The sequence below is a fragment of the Coregonus clupeaformis genome, chromosome 17 (assembly GCF_020615455.1).
Source record: "Coregonus clupeaformis isolate EN_2021a chromosome 17, ASM2061545v1, whole genome shotgun sequence".
Classification (NCBI taxonomy): Eukaryota; Metazoa; Chordata; class Actinopteri; order Salmoniformes; family Salmonidae; genus Coregonus; species Coregonus clupeaformis.
The window spans coordinates 8,879,936-8,897,859 of NC_059208.1; the positions used below are offsets into that span (position 1 = coordinate 8,879,936).

Genomic DNA, 17,924 nt, shown 5'->3' on the forward strand with positions numbered 1-17,924 from the left:
CAATGACAGAAGATAATGGAAGCTGAAGTAAAGATCAACCCATCACAGCAAATATACAACTCAAACAATGTCAAGGCCCTTAAAAACCGAGTGTAATAATCCAGACACATGTCCATAAACTCCTCCTTTAGCCTCTGTAGTAGCTCACATACAGTATATACGCGGAGCGTACAAAACATTAGGAACACGTGCTCTTTTCATAACATAGCCTGACCAAGTGAAAGCTATGATCACTTATTGATGTCACTTGTTAAATCCACTTCAAATCCGTGTAGATGAAGGGGAGGAGGCAGGTTAAAGGATTTTTAAGCCTTGGGACAATTGAGACATGGATTGTGTATGTCACAGGAGGTTGGTGGCACCTTAATTGGGGAGAACAGGCTCGTGGTAATGGCTGGAGTGGAATAGGTGGAATGGTATCAAACACATCAAACACTTGGGTTCCATGTGTTTGATGCCATTCCATTCGCTCCTTTCCAGACATTATTATGAGCAGTCCTCCCCTCAGCAGTCTCCACTATTGTATGTGTGCCACTCAGAGGGTCAATGGGCAAGACAAAATATTAAAGTGCCTTTGAACGGGGTATGGTTGTATGTGCCAGGCGCACCGGTTTGAGTGTCAAGAACTGCAATGCTGCTGGGTTTTTCACACTCAACATTTTCCTGTGTGTTTCAAGTATGGTCTACCACCCAAAAGGATATCCAGCCAACTTTGCACAACTGTGGGAACCATTGCGGAGTCAACATGGGCCAGCATCCCTGTGGTACGCTTTCGAACACCTTGTATAGTCCATGCCCCAACGAATTGAGGCTGATCTGAGGGCAAAAGGGGATGCAACTCAATATTAGGAAGGTGTCCCTAATGTTTTGTACACAGTGTATATTCATAAATCAATGGGTACATATCATTAATTTATAAGTCCGAAAATGGATGTATACTGAACAAAAATATAAAATGCAAGATGTACAACAAGTGTTGGTCCCAAGTTTCATGAACAGAAATAAAATATCCCTGAAAATGTTCCATATGCACAAAAAGCTTATTCCTCTAAAATGTTGGGCACAAATTAGTTTACATCCCTGTTAGTGAGCATTTATCCTTTGCCAAAATAATCCATCCACCTGACAAGTGTGGCATTTCAAGAAGCTGATTAAACAGCATGATCATTACACAGGTGCACCTTGTGCTGGGGACAATAAAAGGCCACTCTAAAATGTGCAGTTTTGTCACAACACAATGCCACAGTTGTCTCAATTTTGAGGGAGTGCGCAATTAGCTTGCCTGCAGGAATGTCCACCAGAGCTGTTGCCAGAGAATTGAATGTTCATTTCCCTACCATAAGCTGCCTTCAACGTTGTTTTAGAGAATTTGGCAGTACATCCAACCAGCCTCACAACCGTAGACCACGTGTAACCATGCCAGCCCAGTACCTCCACATCCGGCTTCTTCACCTGCGGGATCATCTGAGACCAGCCACCAGCTGATGAAACTGAGGCAGATTTCGGTCTGTAATAATGCCCTTTTGTGGGGAAAAACTCATTCTGATTGGCTGGGCCTGGCTCCCAAGGTGGTATGGCTGCACCCCTGCCTAGTCATGTGAAATCCATAGATTAGGGCCTAATCAATGTCTTTCAATTGGCTGGATTTCCTTTTATGAACTGTAACTCAGTAAAATCATTGAAATGGTTGCATTTATATTTTTGTTCAATATAGCAACTGCTGATTTCCGCCACAAATCACACAATATAGTGCTAGGTGCTAGTGTGTGGAGATATTAAAATAAGGCATAAAGTATGTTAATCTCATGAAAGACAAGGGTATTTTGGCGATGGAAGACATTTAAAAAGGCAGTAATGCAGGTTAATGTTGGCGACAGCCAGCTCGTACGAAATAACAATTTAAAACGTATGCCACTGTTTGAATGACACTGAAACTAAATTTTTTCAGATTAACATTTGCTGACAACCGTTAGAAGCGCACAAATTATGACCTGCAAGGCGATAGGCCGGGGTCCAGAGAGAGCGCCTTCCTTTACCTCTGACACCTACACCAAACCTCACCTACACCAAACCTAATAGGCTTAGTATGAGTCTGTCGGAAGGAAGCGTGGAGAAAAGGATTACCAGTACGATCCAGCTGCACCCAGGGGAAATGGAGGTGTGTATCTGTGTTCTGTGGAAACCGAGGAGAAAACTGACAGCGAGAGGAGATCAGGTTAAACACAAAATGGTATTTTGTGTATTATAGATCCTCTGGGCTCAGTGACAATTGTGTGTGCTGTGCTGCTTGTGTCTCTTCTCTCTCGCTGAAGGGGAGAGGCATGGCATTGCATGCATAAGTAAACTTTCTGTGTGCTGACAATACACCGGTGTGTGAGTGGCATTGCATGCATAATTAGACTTCTTATTTGCTGTTTGACAATATGTCCTCCCAGGCCCTTAGTAAACACTGTTTCTCAAGGTGATAGATAATAGCAGGGTAAGTTATGAAAAAGGAAAATAACAAAATAAAAGTGCATTTGTCGTCAAGTGATTGCCAGTGAAGTCTAACCATTCCGTTCACACAGGTTTCATTCGGAACTAAACTGGCCTTCAGTCTAAATTCAAGCACTATATTTTAATATTACAAGCAGAACACTGGCTCTTCAGTTAAATACATTGATGTTAGTTTGGGGCAACAACACATTCCTTTATGTGTTTAGAATAAGCAGCTTGTTGTCTCTGGACTTTAAATTATGGTGACTCAAGTTAATTACATTTCAAACACTCAAATTATTTTAATTATGGGCCAATCATGACACATTCCTGGCCTATTATGAAACTGGCTGACTGGGGTTATGTAAGGTTTTGTCTGCACTGGGCTGGGGGTTATGTTAGTTCTGCACTGGGCTGGCATACCAAGACCTTGTCTGCTCCCACTAGCCTGATTCCCATAGTTGGCTCAGGGCCAGCTCAGAATACACAGGCCTCTGTGAAATGTCGTGCTGCTCTCTCTTCAAACAGCCGTTTGTCTTCAAATCCCAACCAATAGTATATTTTCGTTTTTTACCTGAGCAGTGGGAAGTGTGCGTGCCTGTGCGTGTGTGTGTGTGTGTGTGTGTGTGTGGCTGTTGATGGGGAGGAGCAGGGTGTGGTCACAGAATCACAGAATACTGGTAAAACCAGCTGTGCACAGTTTACGATCACTGAGGCATGTATAAATTGGAATTTAATTGCATCCATATCTACACAGGATGCAGTCTCCCTGTATCATAAATTGCATCCGAAGTATGATTATTAGCACCGAGACTGGGGTGGAATTTGTAGGCAAACAACTAAAGAGAGAGTCAACTTTAACAGGTTCGCCTAAACCACTGGGGTAGCTAGCAACACCTCTCCTTCTGAGAGACCAACAGCTGAATGTGCTTATGGACAGCCTTGCTATGTTAACATTCAAAACAAACATTTTTACAGACTGGCTATGAGCTAGGTTTACCAGTAGTCCTACATCTGAACCAATATCCAACCGCAAAGCCAAAATCTTTGCAACCTTTAAATTGTTCCCTTGAAAATAAAAACAAACTCCCATTGTGTGGCCTTCGCCACCAGAGCTAACAGTGGTGAATTAGGACTAGATACATGTGCTGGTCGTTGTAACTACAAGTCCCATGGTCCATTCTCCTCCTATCCACCCCCATTATCACGTGTCCCAGTCAAGCTCTCTGCAGGCGATCCTGACCAGTCGGAGCTCCAGTTCAAAGGCATCAGGCCTCTCCTGAGGGTTGAACGACAGCATCTCCCTGATCAGCTGTTTCATGCCGGCGTTCATGCTCTTCATCCTGGCCGGGATCAGCAGCTCCATCCTGGGGTTCTCCAGGAGCGCCTCCCCCAGGGGCACAATCTCCTCCCCCTGCTGCACGTAGCTCCCCAGGAGCTCCTTCTGGGTCTCCACGTCCACGAACGTGATCCGCTCCACCATGGCCCAGATTATGATGCCCAGGGCAAAGATGTCTGCTTTAGCCGTGTAGTGGCCCTCCCACGCCTCTGGAGCCATGTAGAAGTCTGTGCCGCACGCTGTGGAGAGGAAACACTTGTTGACGGAGGCTGGTTCCTCAGGGTTGAGGCCTGACGTGGAGCAGACCTTTGACAGTCCGAAGTCTGCCACCTTCAGGGTGGGCTCGGGGGTTCCCGCCAAGGTCCTTCCCTGGGAGATGAGGATGTTGTCAGGCTTCAGGTCTCGGTGGATGATCTGGTTTCGGTGGAGGAAGGCCAGGGCGCTTCCTAACTGCAGCATGAAGCTGGTGTTGGTCTTGCGGCTGGGTTTACGGGACAGCAGGTAAGCGTTCATGTCTCCCCCGTCACAGAAGTCCATGACGAACCACAGGTAGTAGGCACAGCACGGGTCAAAGGTTATCTCTCCCTTCAGAGATGTCTCTACCAGCTGGAGATAAAACAGAGACAACAGAAAGGCCATTAGTACATCATATAGTAATTTAGCAGACAGCCAGACACAATCCAAAACAGACAGTGTATATACAGGCATTCAGTATATGTGGTCCATGCAGGAAGTTCACCCACAACCATGGGGTTGCCAGCACCATGCTCTAACCAATGACTCTGTGACTGAGCCATTGGCACCACATTAGAGCATGAGAGAAGAGACCATTGCTCTGTATTCTGGAACACTTGGCTTGCTTCAGAAAATGCCACCAATAAGATTAATGCTGAACAGATCAAAAATAAATAATTCAAAAAGGCTGCTGGGAGCAAGCCGACAGGGTCTCTGTGTCAATTCCCATCACGTTTCAGAGAAAACGCTAACTGGAGGCAAATTACAAAGAAAGCGCAACAAAATGCTATTTCTATCAGCGCTACCTAACTGACAGAGTTAACATTACATGAAAACAGGGAAATTGATTATGTAAACTAAACACAGTGGCAGTGCTGATTATTGATAAGCCAAGATGGGAGAAGAAAAATACTTATCATTATATTCAATTCCTTGAGAAGGGGGGGATCATTTTCAACAAACAAGCAAAACTGCCTTGTTTCGTGCCCTTGGCTTTGAATTCACAGCATGACTGCCATCCTCCTCTGTGAGCTGTCAAATGGAGGGGTGTGTGTGTGTTGTCAGTTTTTCTGTCTCGCTGGCTCCTTGCGTAAATTTTTTTAAAAATCAAAGCTCGTTGTGATGACGCTGATCTTAAAAGGCTTCTGCTGGAGGAACTGGGTTAATCGAGCACACACACTCCTATTGACAGCTGACCAGATTGAAAACCTATCCCCTCCCATAGAAAATGTGCTGCAGGTTTGACATGCACACGTCAGCAGCACAACTACTTCGGTTTTAAATTACAGACAAATCAAATGCCTGACAATCTTTATGGTACAAAACAACACATTGACACTCCGGCCAGGGAAAACCAGTCTGTACACAAAATGGGTCAGTGAGCCGAGCCATCTGTAACCTAATAGATGCAAATAATTCATCAGCATTGCCACAGTCAGATAATACGGTCCATGGCCTCAGGGGTCTATTATCATGGTGTTTCCTCCCCCCACACACGCCGTAATCCTGTCCTATTATCAAATGTTTTCCCTCTATAAGCAGCAGCTGAACATTACAGAAAAGAAGACTCAGTCGGAACAAAGGATTCTGGGAAAGTGGCCAAGCCCAACATGCTGCAGTGTTTAACAAGCTCGTAGAGCGGTCGGACAATGTATGCGAGTGTGTGTGTGACAATGGCCCACGTGCTGCTGAGAGGCTACAATCAGTTGTTGCCAGGCCCTTTAAACCCTCAGTGAGCCAAGGGGGAGGAACAGGGAGGGACATGTTGGTGGTGACAGACTACAGGTTGACTGAAGAGAGGAGTCCCTTTAAACCACAGTGCTCAATGAGGACATGAGATGCCCCCTTAAAAACCAGTGTTGAACACACCACAGACAAGCTAAACACCCTGGCATAACTCGACACACACAGAGGATAGAAATAAAGAGGAGTCTTCTGAACTAACTAGAGTCACAGGATAAACACTCTGTAGAGGCATCAAACAGGCTGAATGAGAGGCCAAAACACTGGAAGCAACACTAGCGAATACCTTGAATTACTAGCAAACACTGGACTAGCCATTTCTGGCATCTCTGTGTCCGTCGGTACATCAATGTACTCAGCCACTTGTGTGGCTGGCAACAATGTGCTGGCAACAATATGTAGAACAACCAAAAAGGGAAAACAAGCCAACACTCCCTTTATCAACTAGCGTGACTGTGCTCAATGTCCAATACATCATCCTATAGCCTACATTGGGATCTACTGAGTGTGTGCATCTGTCCTGTCTTGTCCTACATAATTAACTTGTTATGGTATGTTTGTTACATTAAGTTATGTTATTGTAAACGTATGATATTACGGTAAATGTATTTAGGCTATCCTGGTGTTGTGTTTTCTATCACTTCTATAATTTCCCATTGGTGAATTGAGTTTAGGACTTCAAAAAGAAACTTCTCCACTAACATTCTACCCGTCAACATAGAGTCAGATTCCTTCCCCTCTGCTCTCACCACTTCCTCCTCGGCTGCCAAGATGCTTCTCAGTATCTACAAGACAGAACCTTGAGGTTGAATGTTAAGTTCCGCCCTGCCAGCAAAGATCCGTTTGTGAGGTTCTTCTGTGGCTGTGGTCTTTCAACAGATAAGCTCAAGATGTGATTCCTCTGGTCTGAATTTGTACTCTTCCATATGATTAAGCCTACAATGGGTTTGAACTGGGGCCTTAGTACTAGGGCCTAACCTTACTCATAAGTATCTGATGATAAGTTAAGTAGTCTACAGATAATTGAAAACATGTTTGATTTTCAAAAACTAGGCCTATCCTTACAACCCTTCACCTAAACCCACTAGTAGGCTTGGGCAGTATCCAGATTATCATACTGACATTGTGCCATACCGGGATATCCAGTAATACCTGCACTGAACACATGGGGAACTATTTTCAAACCCCACTTGGCATTACTAATCTTTGGGGGCAGATTACAAAGGCTAAGAACATGTAAACTCCTATAGAGTAGGCTAACTAAATGCTAACAAACACATTGCGAACAGGACAGACATCCCAGTTCATAAAGTTATACAAGTAACTCAAAAATTCTACTCAGCTTGCTGCACACACAAAACAAATATTAGACAGCAAGGCTCTTGTTCCAGGAGGGGATTCCCTGCTGTTACCAAGCAAAGCTTGATTTTGGAATAAGCTAACCACTTAGCTAACTAGCAACTAAATTAGCAAACCAAATGCACAACTGCAGACAATTAACTTAATAGTTAAGATATCTAGCTGGCAAACATTTAGTTGTGAATTCCATACTGTAACTAGATCACCTGGCGTGTGCTGCACAACAGTGAGTGACTCACAAGGCTCCGGTTTCTCGTCGTTGTGTGCTTGGAAACAAACACCACATGACTGGGGACTACCGGTAAGCTTCATAATGGAAAATTATGTGACAGGTGAAATGAAGAACGTGATCTTCTTTATCTCCTAACGTATTGCACAAGTTGATGCAGGTATTTACTTTAAAAGTACCAACAAATATTCAAATGTATTTAAAAAACTTCAAAATAGTTTGAGGTATTGACAGTATAAAAAAAAAAGACATCCCGTGGCTATTTCCAAATACCCCGGTATACTGTATACCGCCAAGCCTACCCACTAGTACCTCCCACCTGGAGCCTATTTGAAAACATCCTATATAACCCTCTCCTATACGCTAGCGGAGTCCTTTCATATGAGCAACCCCGTCACCTTACACATTGACAAAGGGAAACCTCAACCTGACCCCCAGTGAGCCCTCCCATCTCCCCCGGTTGTTTTTGCCTCATCCCCTTTCTGTGCATTTCATGCATTGCTTTTACTTAGGTTCTAATTTATTACATTTAATTATTTATTTACTCATCTATTGTTTGTACTCATTGTGAATCCCTGTGCTTCATGTGTAAAACGTGGTTTCTGTACATTCTGTTTTAAGTCTATTATCATTACATCTAGGTATAGCAGGGAGCTGGATCCGTGGTTCATCATCTGGACAGGTCCATCTGCATTTTACTACAGCTAGCCTGTTATTTATCCATATAAAGTGTATTACCTCTAGGTATAGTGGGGAGCTGGACCCGTGGCTCATCCTCTGAGCCAGGTCATCTCTCTGCAGGACACACTCCTCCAGGTGGATGACGTTGGGGTGCTGGCTCTGGATACTGCTCAGGGCCCAGAATTCCCTGAGGGCTAGCTCTACATTCTCCGGGCTGTGGCAGCGGATCTTCTTCACGGCCATCCGGGCCCCGGTGCGTTTCACCACCGCCTCGTAAACCAAGCCGTAGCTGCCACGCCCCACCTCCTGGATCAGCTCGTATTTCGGCTGGCTGCTCACCATCCTCTTCCTCACTGTGGGGGGGTGTTAATGGGGTACCACTGATTGTTGTTGAGAGCTAGGTGAGGTCAGCAGCACAGACTGAGAATGTAACCCTGATGACCCTCAGCTACTGGACACAGTGGGTTAATCTGTCATTCTAAATTAAGAAAAGCATATCTGTGAGTTGACATGACAGCCCCCTGCTCCTTACCCATAGCTATAGGCCTAGTCTATAAGTAATCTGCTAAATTATCTCAGGAAAACAAACTAGCTAGCTAAGTGACACACTGTCAGATGCATGACACAAATAACATTAGTGTAAGTTTTAGCAAGTAAAATGATGTGTTGGCTGGCTACCCGCAAGATAGCCCTTGATCATGACTCTCAGTTCCATTACATTACACATAAGAGTCATCGAAGGAAGGCGTCTTCTGTACTGTGGAGTTTTGTTAAGAGCACCAACACTCGGCCTGAACATTAACATGAGTCACTTGCGGTGTGGTTTTGGAAGCATAAAGACCTTATCTTCCAAATCATTAAAAAACATTTTAAAAAGCATTTTCATTGATACACTCCTTTATAGGGTTAGGGTTCCCACACGGCCATATCACCATACAGCGCGTTTACAGAAGACAGAGGGACCACCTGTGCCAATTAGCTACCTAGCATGCTCCGAACACCTGTATGTAAAGAAAGGAGACCGCGAGAAACGTATGATCACTGAAAAATACTGTTGGATGTAAAGGTCCTGGGCTGGCGTGGTTACACGTGGTCTGCGGTTGTGAGGCCAGTTGGGGCGTACTGCCAAATTCTCCAAAACAACGTTGGAGGCAGCTTATGGTAGAGAAATTAACATTAAACTCTCTTTAACAGCTCTGGTGGACATTCCTGCAGTCAGCATGCCAATTGCACACTCCCTCAAAACTTGAGACATCTGCGGCATTGTGTTGTGTGACAAAACTGCACATTTTAGAGTGGCCTTTTATTTTCCCCAGCACAAGGTGCACCTGTGTAATTATCATGCCATTTAATCCACTTCTTGATATGCCACACCTGTCAGGTGGATGGATTATCTTGGCAAAGGAGAAAAGCTCACTAACAGGGATGTAAACAAATTTGTGCACAACATTTGAGAGAAATACACTTTTCGTGTATATGGAACATTTCTGTGATCTTTTATTTCAGCTCATGAAACCAACACTTTACATGTTGCCTTTATACTTTTGTTAAGTGTAGAATCGTATCGCAATTTAGGAATCAATTCACGTTTAGATTATGTTTTTGGCTGCCTGAGCCAGTCTACCTCTGACGATATCATATAAAGTCCTTGGACCTTAAGGAGTAATGGTAGGCTCCTAAAGGTTACATATTGGACTACCCGCAAGAGAGCAAATGTGAAAACCTCAGAGGCCAAAGCATGCGAAATGTAAACAAATCAACATTGCCCCCTCAGATCTGACCTGTTACGTGCGCACTAACGCATGGCTGACAGCTACAGAATGAGGGGAAAGTTGACGTTAGCTATGCCATGTCAGCCTACTGGCCAAATATGTAACAATAAATACAAATATATCAAATAGTAAGTTACGTTTAATCAGCTAAACTCTAGGGGAATTAGCTTGCTAGCTAACACGGAAGCGAAACTGTTTTTAGAAAATGCTGGCTAAAAACACATGAATCGTTTGTTAGAATCATAACTAGCTAGCTATATAAATGGTATCTTGCTAGCTATGTTACCACAGGGGAATATAGAGAAGTTAGCTAGCTAGCTCAGTACCTTATGTCAGGGTTTCCCCAAACTCGGTCCTATGTCCCCCACCCCCCTAGGTGCAGATTTCGGTTTTTCGCCCTAACATACATTAAATAAATCAAAGCTTTGTGATGAGTTGGTTATTTTGAATCAGTTGTGTAGTGATAGGGCAAAAACCAAAACGTGTACCCGGGGGGGGGGGGTAGCTTGTTCAAATCGTGGACACCTTCATTGCCCTGCTTGTGCGGAGCTAAAATTAGCTAGCACATTCGGCTAACTAACGCGTAACAGTCCCACACACCTGCGCACACGACCAAGCACCATGTCGCACGGGCAGACAAAAGAGCTGGCTTCTTCTGAAGACGAGGAAAGGAAACAGAGTAGCTAGCTATATATCTAGCAAGCTATACATTTACCTGTTTTCGTCTTCCCTCAACGATTCATTTGTTGTTGACTTTCTCCCGCAGCTACACACGTTCTCGCGCAGACAGACAAGGTCCGTGCTGAGAGATCCCAGACCTGCAGCTCAAGTACCCCGTCAACAGCGCGCGCTCGCTCGCTCCCAAAACAACACAGCCAGGGTGCTCTACAGCAGCAGTCGTGGGAAATACTGCCCCCTTCCTTTCACTTTTTTTGTTGTTGAGCCTTTTATGCAAGCCTCTATCTAGCTGAAATGGGAAATAATTGTTCCCCCGTTCATTGCATAGTTTTATCAGTGGAGGCTGCTGAGGGGAGGACGGCTCATAATAATGTCTGGAACGGAGCAAACGGAATGGCATAAAAAAATGGAAACCATGTATTTGATACCATTCCACAATTCCGCTCCAGCCGTTATCACGAGCCTGTCCTCCCCAATTAAGGTGCCACCAACCTCCTATGTTTTACCATGCCCATGGATTCTTGCGCTGGAAACTTCCTCCCATATTCTACCGAAAAGCTTCATTACACCAGTAAAACGAGGAATAAAATACATTTTGAATACATTTTTAAATGTGGCAACCTTCTTTCGCCGACATTGACCGGGGTGAGTGGTTTCTGATGAGGATAGTAACAACATCTTAATGACATCAAAGAAATAGGTTGTCTTGAAAAAAATATTAAATTCTAATTTTTCTAATTTTTGTATCACCATCTTAAGTTATCGTGACATTTCATGTTTGTAAAATGGTATTGTTCTTCCGGAAACCCCCCTGAATGACACATTTAGTTTGCAGGATGTAACATTACAGTTGACACAACACAGACGATAAGTCAATGATCTTGAATGAATTGACGCACTGAAAGCTACATTTATCTCAGCCATCATTTTATATAGTAGGCAGTATCAACAAAGAACTAGAATATGTATTTTATCTTGATCAAAATGGTTGCAGAAAATGTAACTCCCCTATCACAGTACCTGTTTGGAGCATGCTCTTAAAAGGACAGCACCATGATGTACAAGAAGAGGTGCACAATGTTGCAACAAAGTATTCATAAACCGGTTATTATAAACATTGTCTCTTGAAAGGTTTTTTTGTTACTTGGTAAAACAACTTTAAAGTCTCTAGGCACTAGACTACCAACCCATTAATCAAATATAGGCCCAGCATTGCATCACATGTTCAGTGTGTCAGTAATTGTAGGTTAAATTAGAGAATAACAGAAGGATGATGTGATGTAGGCCTGAAAAGAGACAAACCCACCACCGTGTATCATATTGATATATGTTTATTAACAGGCGAGTCAATGATGCACGTGTCAACACTACTATGTCTTGTTCGCAACTCAGTTTGTAATACAGCTTGGTACATGATTTGTCAAAGTGAGCTACAGTGGGGAAAAAAAGTATTTAGTCAGCCACCAATTGTGCAAGTTCTCCCACTTAAAAAGATGAGAGAGGCCTGTAATTTTCATCATAGGTACACGTCAACTATGACAGACAAATTAAGAAAAAAAAATCCAGAAAATCACACTGTAGGATTTTTTATGAATTTATTTGCAAATTATGGTGGAAAATAAGTATTTGGTCACCTACAAACAAGCAAGATTTCTGGCTCTCACAGACCTGTAACTTCTTCTTTAAGAGGCTCCTCTGTCCTCCACTCGTTACCTGTATTAATAGCACCTGTTTGAACTTGTTATCAGTATAAAAGACACCTGTCCACAACCTCAAACAGTCACACTCCAAACTCCACTATGGCCAAGACCAAAGAGCTGTCAAAGGACACCAGAAACAAAATTGTAGACCTGCACCAGGCTGGGAAGACTGAATCTGCAATAGGTGAGCAGCTTGGTTTGAAGAAATCAACTGTGGGAGCAATTATTAGGAAATGGAAGACATACAAGTCCACTGATAATCTCCCTCGATCTGGGGCTCCACGCAAGATCTCACCCCGTGGGGTCAAAATGATCACAAGAACGGTGAGCAAAAATCCCAGAACCACACAGGGGGACCTAGTGAATGACCTGCAGAGAGCTGGGACCAAAGTAACAAAGCCTACCATCAGTAACACACTACGCCGCCAGGGACTCAAATCCTGCAGTTCCAGACGTGTCCACCTGCTTAAGCCAGTACATGTCCAGGCCCGTCTGAAGTTTGCTAGAGTGCATTTGGATGATCCAGAAGAGGATTGGGAGCATGTCATATGGTCAGATGAAACCAAAATAGAACTTTTTGGTAAAAACTCAACTCGTCGTGTTTGGAGGACAAAGAATGCTGAGTTGCATCCAAAGAACACCATACCTACTGTGAAGCATGGGGGTGTAAACATCATGCTTTGGGGCTGTTTTTCTGCAAAGGGACCAGGACGACTGATCCGTGTAAAGGAAAGAATGAATGGGGCCATGTATCGTGAGATTTTGAGTGAAAACCTCCTTCCATCAGCAAGGGCATTGAAGATGAAACGTGGCTGGGTCTTTCAGCATGACAATGATCCCAAACACACCGACCAGGCAACGAAGGAGTGGCTTCGTAAGAAGCATTTCAAGGTCCTGGAGTGGCCTAGCCAGTCTCCAGATCTCAACCCCATAGAAAGTCTTTGGAGGGAGTTGAAAATCTGTGTTGCCCAGCGACAGCCCCAAAACATCACTGCTCTAGAGGAGATCTGCATGGAGGAATGGGCCAAAATAGTGTGTGAAAACCTTGTGAAGACTTACAGAAAACGTTTGACCTGTGTCATTTTCAACAAAGGGTATATAACAAAGTATTGAGAAACTTTTGTTATTGACCAAATACTTATTTTCCACCATAATTTGCAAATAAATTCATAAAAAATCCTACAATGTGATTTTCTGGATTTTTTTTTCTCATTTTGTCTGTCATAGTTGACGTGTACCTATGATGAAAATTACAGGCCTCTCTCATCTTTTTAAGTGGGAGAACTTGCACAATTGGTGGCTGACTAAATACTTTTTTTCCCCACTGTATAGGTCTACTGTACCACATTCTGTGGTTGGTGAAAACAGTCAACATAGCTACATTATTTGGTCTAATAAACAGCAATGCAGAGAAATCAAGTAACACACAATATGAGGCCTACTGTTTGTTTTGTACGTCATACAGTGCCTTCAGAAAGTATTCATACCCCTTGGCTTATTCACATTTTGTGTTACAGCCTGAATTCAAAATTGATTAAATATATGTTTTTTCTCATCCATCTACACACAATACCCCATAATGACAAAGTGAAAACATGTTTTTACAATTTCTTTGCAAATTTATTGAAAATTAAAGACAGAAATATATAATTTACTTAAGTATTCACACCACTGAGTCAATACATGTTAGAATCACCTTAGGCAGTGATTACAGCTGTGGTTCTTTCTGGTTAAGTCTCTAAGAGCTTTGCATACCTGGATTGTACAATATTTGCACATTCTTTTTTTTTTTATACTTCAAGCTCTGTCAAGTTGGTTGTTTTCATTGCTAGACAGCCATTTTCAAGTCTTGCCATAGATTGTAACTAGGCCACTCAGGAACATTAAATGTTGTCTTGGTAAGCAACTCCAGTGTATATTTGGCCTTGTGTTTTAGATTATTGTCCTGCTGAAAGATGCATTTTTCTCCCAGTGTCTGTTGGAAAGCAGACTGAACCAGGTTTTCCTCTAGGATTTTGCCTGTGCTTAGCTCTATTCTGTTTATTTTTATTTTAAAAAACTCCCTTGCAGATTACAAGCATACCCATAACATGATGTAGCCACCACCATGCTTGATAATATTAAGAGTGGTACTCCGTGATGTGTTGGATTTGCCCCAAACATGACGCTTTGTATTCAGGACATAAAGTTCATTTCTTTGCCACATTTTTTGCAGTTTTACTTTAGTGCCTTAATGCAAACAGGATGCATGTTTTGGCTTCCTTCTTTTCACTCTGTCATTTAGGTTAGTATTGTGGAGTAACTACAATGTTGTTGATGCATTCTCAGTTTTATCCTATAACAGCCATTAAACCCTGTAACTGTTTTAAAGTCACCATTGGCCTCGTGGTGAAATACCTGAGTGGTTTCCTTCCTCTCTGGCAACTTAGTTAGGAAGGACGCCTGTGTCTTTGTAGTAACTGAGTGTATTGATATACCATCCAAAGTGTAATTAATAACTTCACCATGCTCAAAGGGATATTCAATGTCTTCTTTTTCTTTTCTTTTTTTCATCTACCAATAGCTGCCATTCTTTGCGAGGCATTGGAAAACCTTCCCGGTCTTTGTGTTTGAATCTGTGTTTGAAATTCACTGCTCAACTGAGGGACCTTACAGATAATTGTACGTGTGGGGTACAGAGATGAGGTAGTCATTCAAAATCATGTTAAACACTATTATTGCACACAGAGTGAGTCCATGCAACTTATTATTTGACTTGTTAAGCACATTTTTACTGCTGAACTTATTTAGGCTTTCCATAAGAAAGGGTTTGAATACTTATTGACTCAATACATTTTAGCTTTTGATTTCTAATTAATTTGTAAACATTTCTAAAAACATAATTCCACTTTGACATTATGGGGTATTTTGTGTAGGCCAGTGACACAAAATCTCAATTTAATCCATTTTAAATTCAGGCTGTAACACTAAATGCACAAAAAGTAAACAGGTGTGAATACTTTCTGAATTGAATACTGACATATAGGCCTAATTGAGATAGTGACAAGAAAGAATAGATAAGGGAAAAAAGGTGGGTATTAATTTTGTGAGGAATGATTCTGAATATTTTTAACCATACTTTCAACTCATATAAGAAAGAAACATATGCAAAAGATTAACCTGCACAAACACATTACAATGTATCAAAAGATCAGAGGTATATTTGTAACAAAGTTAAACAAATGCGTTTCTGACAGTAAGTCATGGTCTTTTTCCCACAGCCTATGCTGAATATGATTATATTTGACGCTTTGGTATTTAAGTAGGCATAGTGTCACACGTCTGCATAAACATAACAGAGATATCAGAGGTTCATTGAGGTTGCTTGAAGTTGTTAGGGCGTTTGTCTGTCCTGGTAAGTATAGATAAGGTGATTTGTTCAAGAGGCGCTGTTGTCACCTACATGCAGTCACTCTTTCGAACAATATACCCCTCTGGCTTTGAGTTCAGTATTATCATGTTATACATACACAAAAGTATATCAATGCATAGAATAATACAAAAATGTCTGTGATGTATTGGTGCAGACAATGCTTAGTCACAAAAAATAAAAACAGTAAACAATCATTCAACAGCATTTCTGTGGGAGGTAGAACACATCGCATTGCAAACTGAAACAAATAAATCATTCACGCAAAATAAATCATTCAAAACAATCTCACAAAAGTAATGGACAAATCCATCTTGATTCAAAAAAATCTGTCATTGTCAATTTTCAAAAACATCCTGAGGTAGACTTGTATAGATTCTTGACAAGGCATTTCTGTCTTGTTCTCATATAGTAAGAACATTTTAATTAAAAAAACACAACCCACTCTAAATAAAATAAAAAGATTAGACCCATTGTCTGGACTTTACAGCCTAAATAGATGAAGGGATAAAATACTAGGCTCAAACCCATATGACTGTGTGTGACATCAAATGGCAAATGTCATAGCCCATCAACACAAGCTCTTGAAAGGTCATCAACAAGGTCATTTATTTTTCTTGATCCCCCACACCGGCCCATTTTCTCCCTCAAGGCACCCATTATTAGCCAGATAATGATAATTCTGCCCAAAAACCCCAAGTTAGACAGGCCCACTGGGCTAAAAATGGACCAGCCCATCTGGCATTTGCCTGAAATGCCAGATGGCCAGTCCAACCCTGGTCATCAAAATGCTTTGTCTACAAAGGCGGCCATTCTGTAGTCCCTACATGGAGCGGCGAGTCTACTATATTCTAACTACTGACTGACTACCATGCAAAGTAAACACGGGAATAAACAACATTATATTAATATTGTGACGAAGCTGAATATTTACAATAACCGCCGAAAGTGGGGAGGTAGATGGTTTGGTGCTTCAGACTGGTTGTGTGCCACTTCCAGAGAGAGACCACAGAAGTAACTAATGAAATATAATTATTCTCTAATACCTACACTGTCTTACAACTTGATCACCAATTAAGTCAGAAAAAGAGAGCAATACTAGGATATAACATGAAATATAGCTAGCTTTACTACAGTAACGTCATAGCAAAGTGTAAATAGTGCATTGCCCTTTTGGATCTTTTGGCAATCAATGTTCTGCATGGGTTTTCCGGCAACCCAGGCTATAGGTACACACATAAAACACTTTACCACTCCTTCCAAAGTAGCTCGTCTTTAAAGGGGTTTCCCTGAGTTCAACATGAGGATTTCAGAGAAACTAAACCCTAGTTGCAGTCATAAGGATCAATGAGCAATTAAGTATCTCTAAGAAATGCCCATACTCCTACACATGATTAGTGCAGAGTATTGTTGCAATGGTTTACGCACAATATATTACGAAGTCAACTGAAAATGAAGCCCATTGAAAGAGACACTGAAAAGTAAAGCATAATCGTTTGCTAAATACGACCATGAAGCTCTCAAGAGCCTACAACCAACGCCAGTTTCAGTTTAAACAGAAAGGAGCTAGAAATTGTGATACTGTATCAATTAGAGAGGTTTAGAGAGTTAAGACAATGAATAAATAATAAATATAAAAAAGATAACAATATCTATATACATTTAAGTGGTGTACAGTATTCCAGCCACTCCTGTATACGAGGAATGAAGACTAAACTTATAACCATCTTATTCAACACTTGAGTCCCTTTATCATTGCACTCAATCCTGAAAATATGTCCTTGAAGAAAAGAAAGAACACTCAGCTCCATCCAAGAAAGCACATTTTTTCTAAATAGTTTCCAAGTTCAACGAGACAATGATAAACAGGTAATGTATTGGGAAGGGTATGAGAACACCCCTAATATGTATAATATGTTAGAAAGCCATGTCTACATCCATAGTAAAAGCTATGGGACAGACAGAAAGACACAGTCTGTCATACAATCAACGCTGGTCTCGCATTTAGCCTTGAGTCAAAGCTTTGTAAAATGCATGGGAGGAGGCAACATCCAACTACCCATGAGACAAATGAACAGGCTATGGCACATATGACAAGCTGTATTGTACACAGTCCTATCGGCAACCATGGTGTACCAACATTCATAGAGCAGAAAGGGTTAAAACATTCACTTGGCCGAAGAAATGCACAATGACTTATAATACCCAAAGAAGATTTCAATAAGCAGAAAGACAAGAAATAATCTATTTCTGTACATTCACTTGTATGATTGTATTTTCTTTACCTTTTTCTAACAAAAGGTTT

At 41.9% G+C, this 17,924-nt stretch overlaps 1 protein-coding gene across 1 annotated transcript; it reads right to left on the reverse strand.

Moving 5' to 3' along the window:
- Positions 1-2,598: 2,598 nt before the first annotated feature.
- LOC121586549 (serine/threonine-protein kinase pdik1l) lies at positions 2,599-10,705 on the reverse strand. The gene is made up of 3 exons (XM_041903312.2): positions 10,548-10,705; positions 8,118-8,413; positions 2,599-4,420 (listed from the first exon to the last, which is right to left on the reverse strand). Exons 2-3 carry the CDS (start codon positions 8,400-8,402, stop codon positions 3,680-3,682), a joined length of 1,026 nt encoding a protein of 341 aa, XP_041759246.1. The 5' UTR covers positions 8,403-8,413; positions 10,548-10,705; the 3' UTR covers positions 2,599-3,679.
- Positions 10,706-17,924: the final 7,219 nt, after the last annotated feature.

Excerpts from the sequence above, each read along its gene's own strand:
- LOC121586549 (XM_041903312.2), bottom strand. The coding sequence starts at position 8,402 with ATGGTGAGCAGCCAGCCGAAATACGAGCTGATCCAGGAGGTGGGGCGT. Across the intron at positions 4,421-8,117 it reads GCTCCCCACTATACCTAGAG|CTGGTAGAGACATCTCTGAA; the intron begins GTAATACACTTT and ends TTTTATCTCCAG.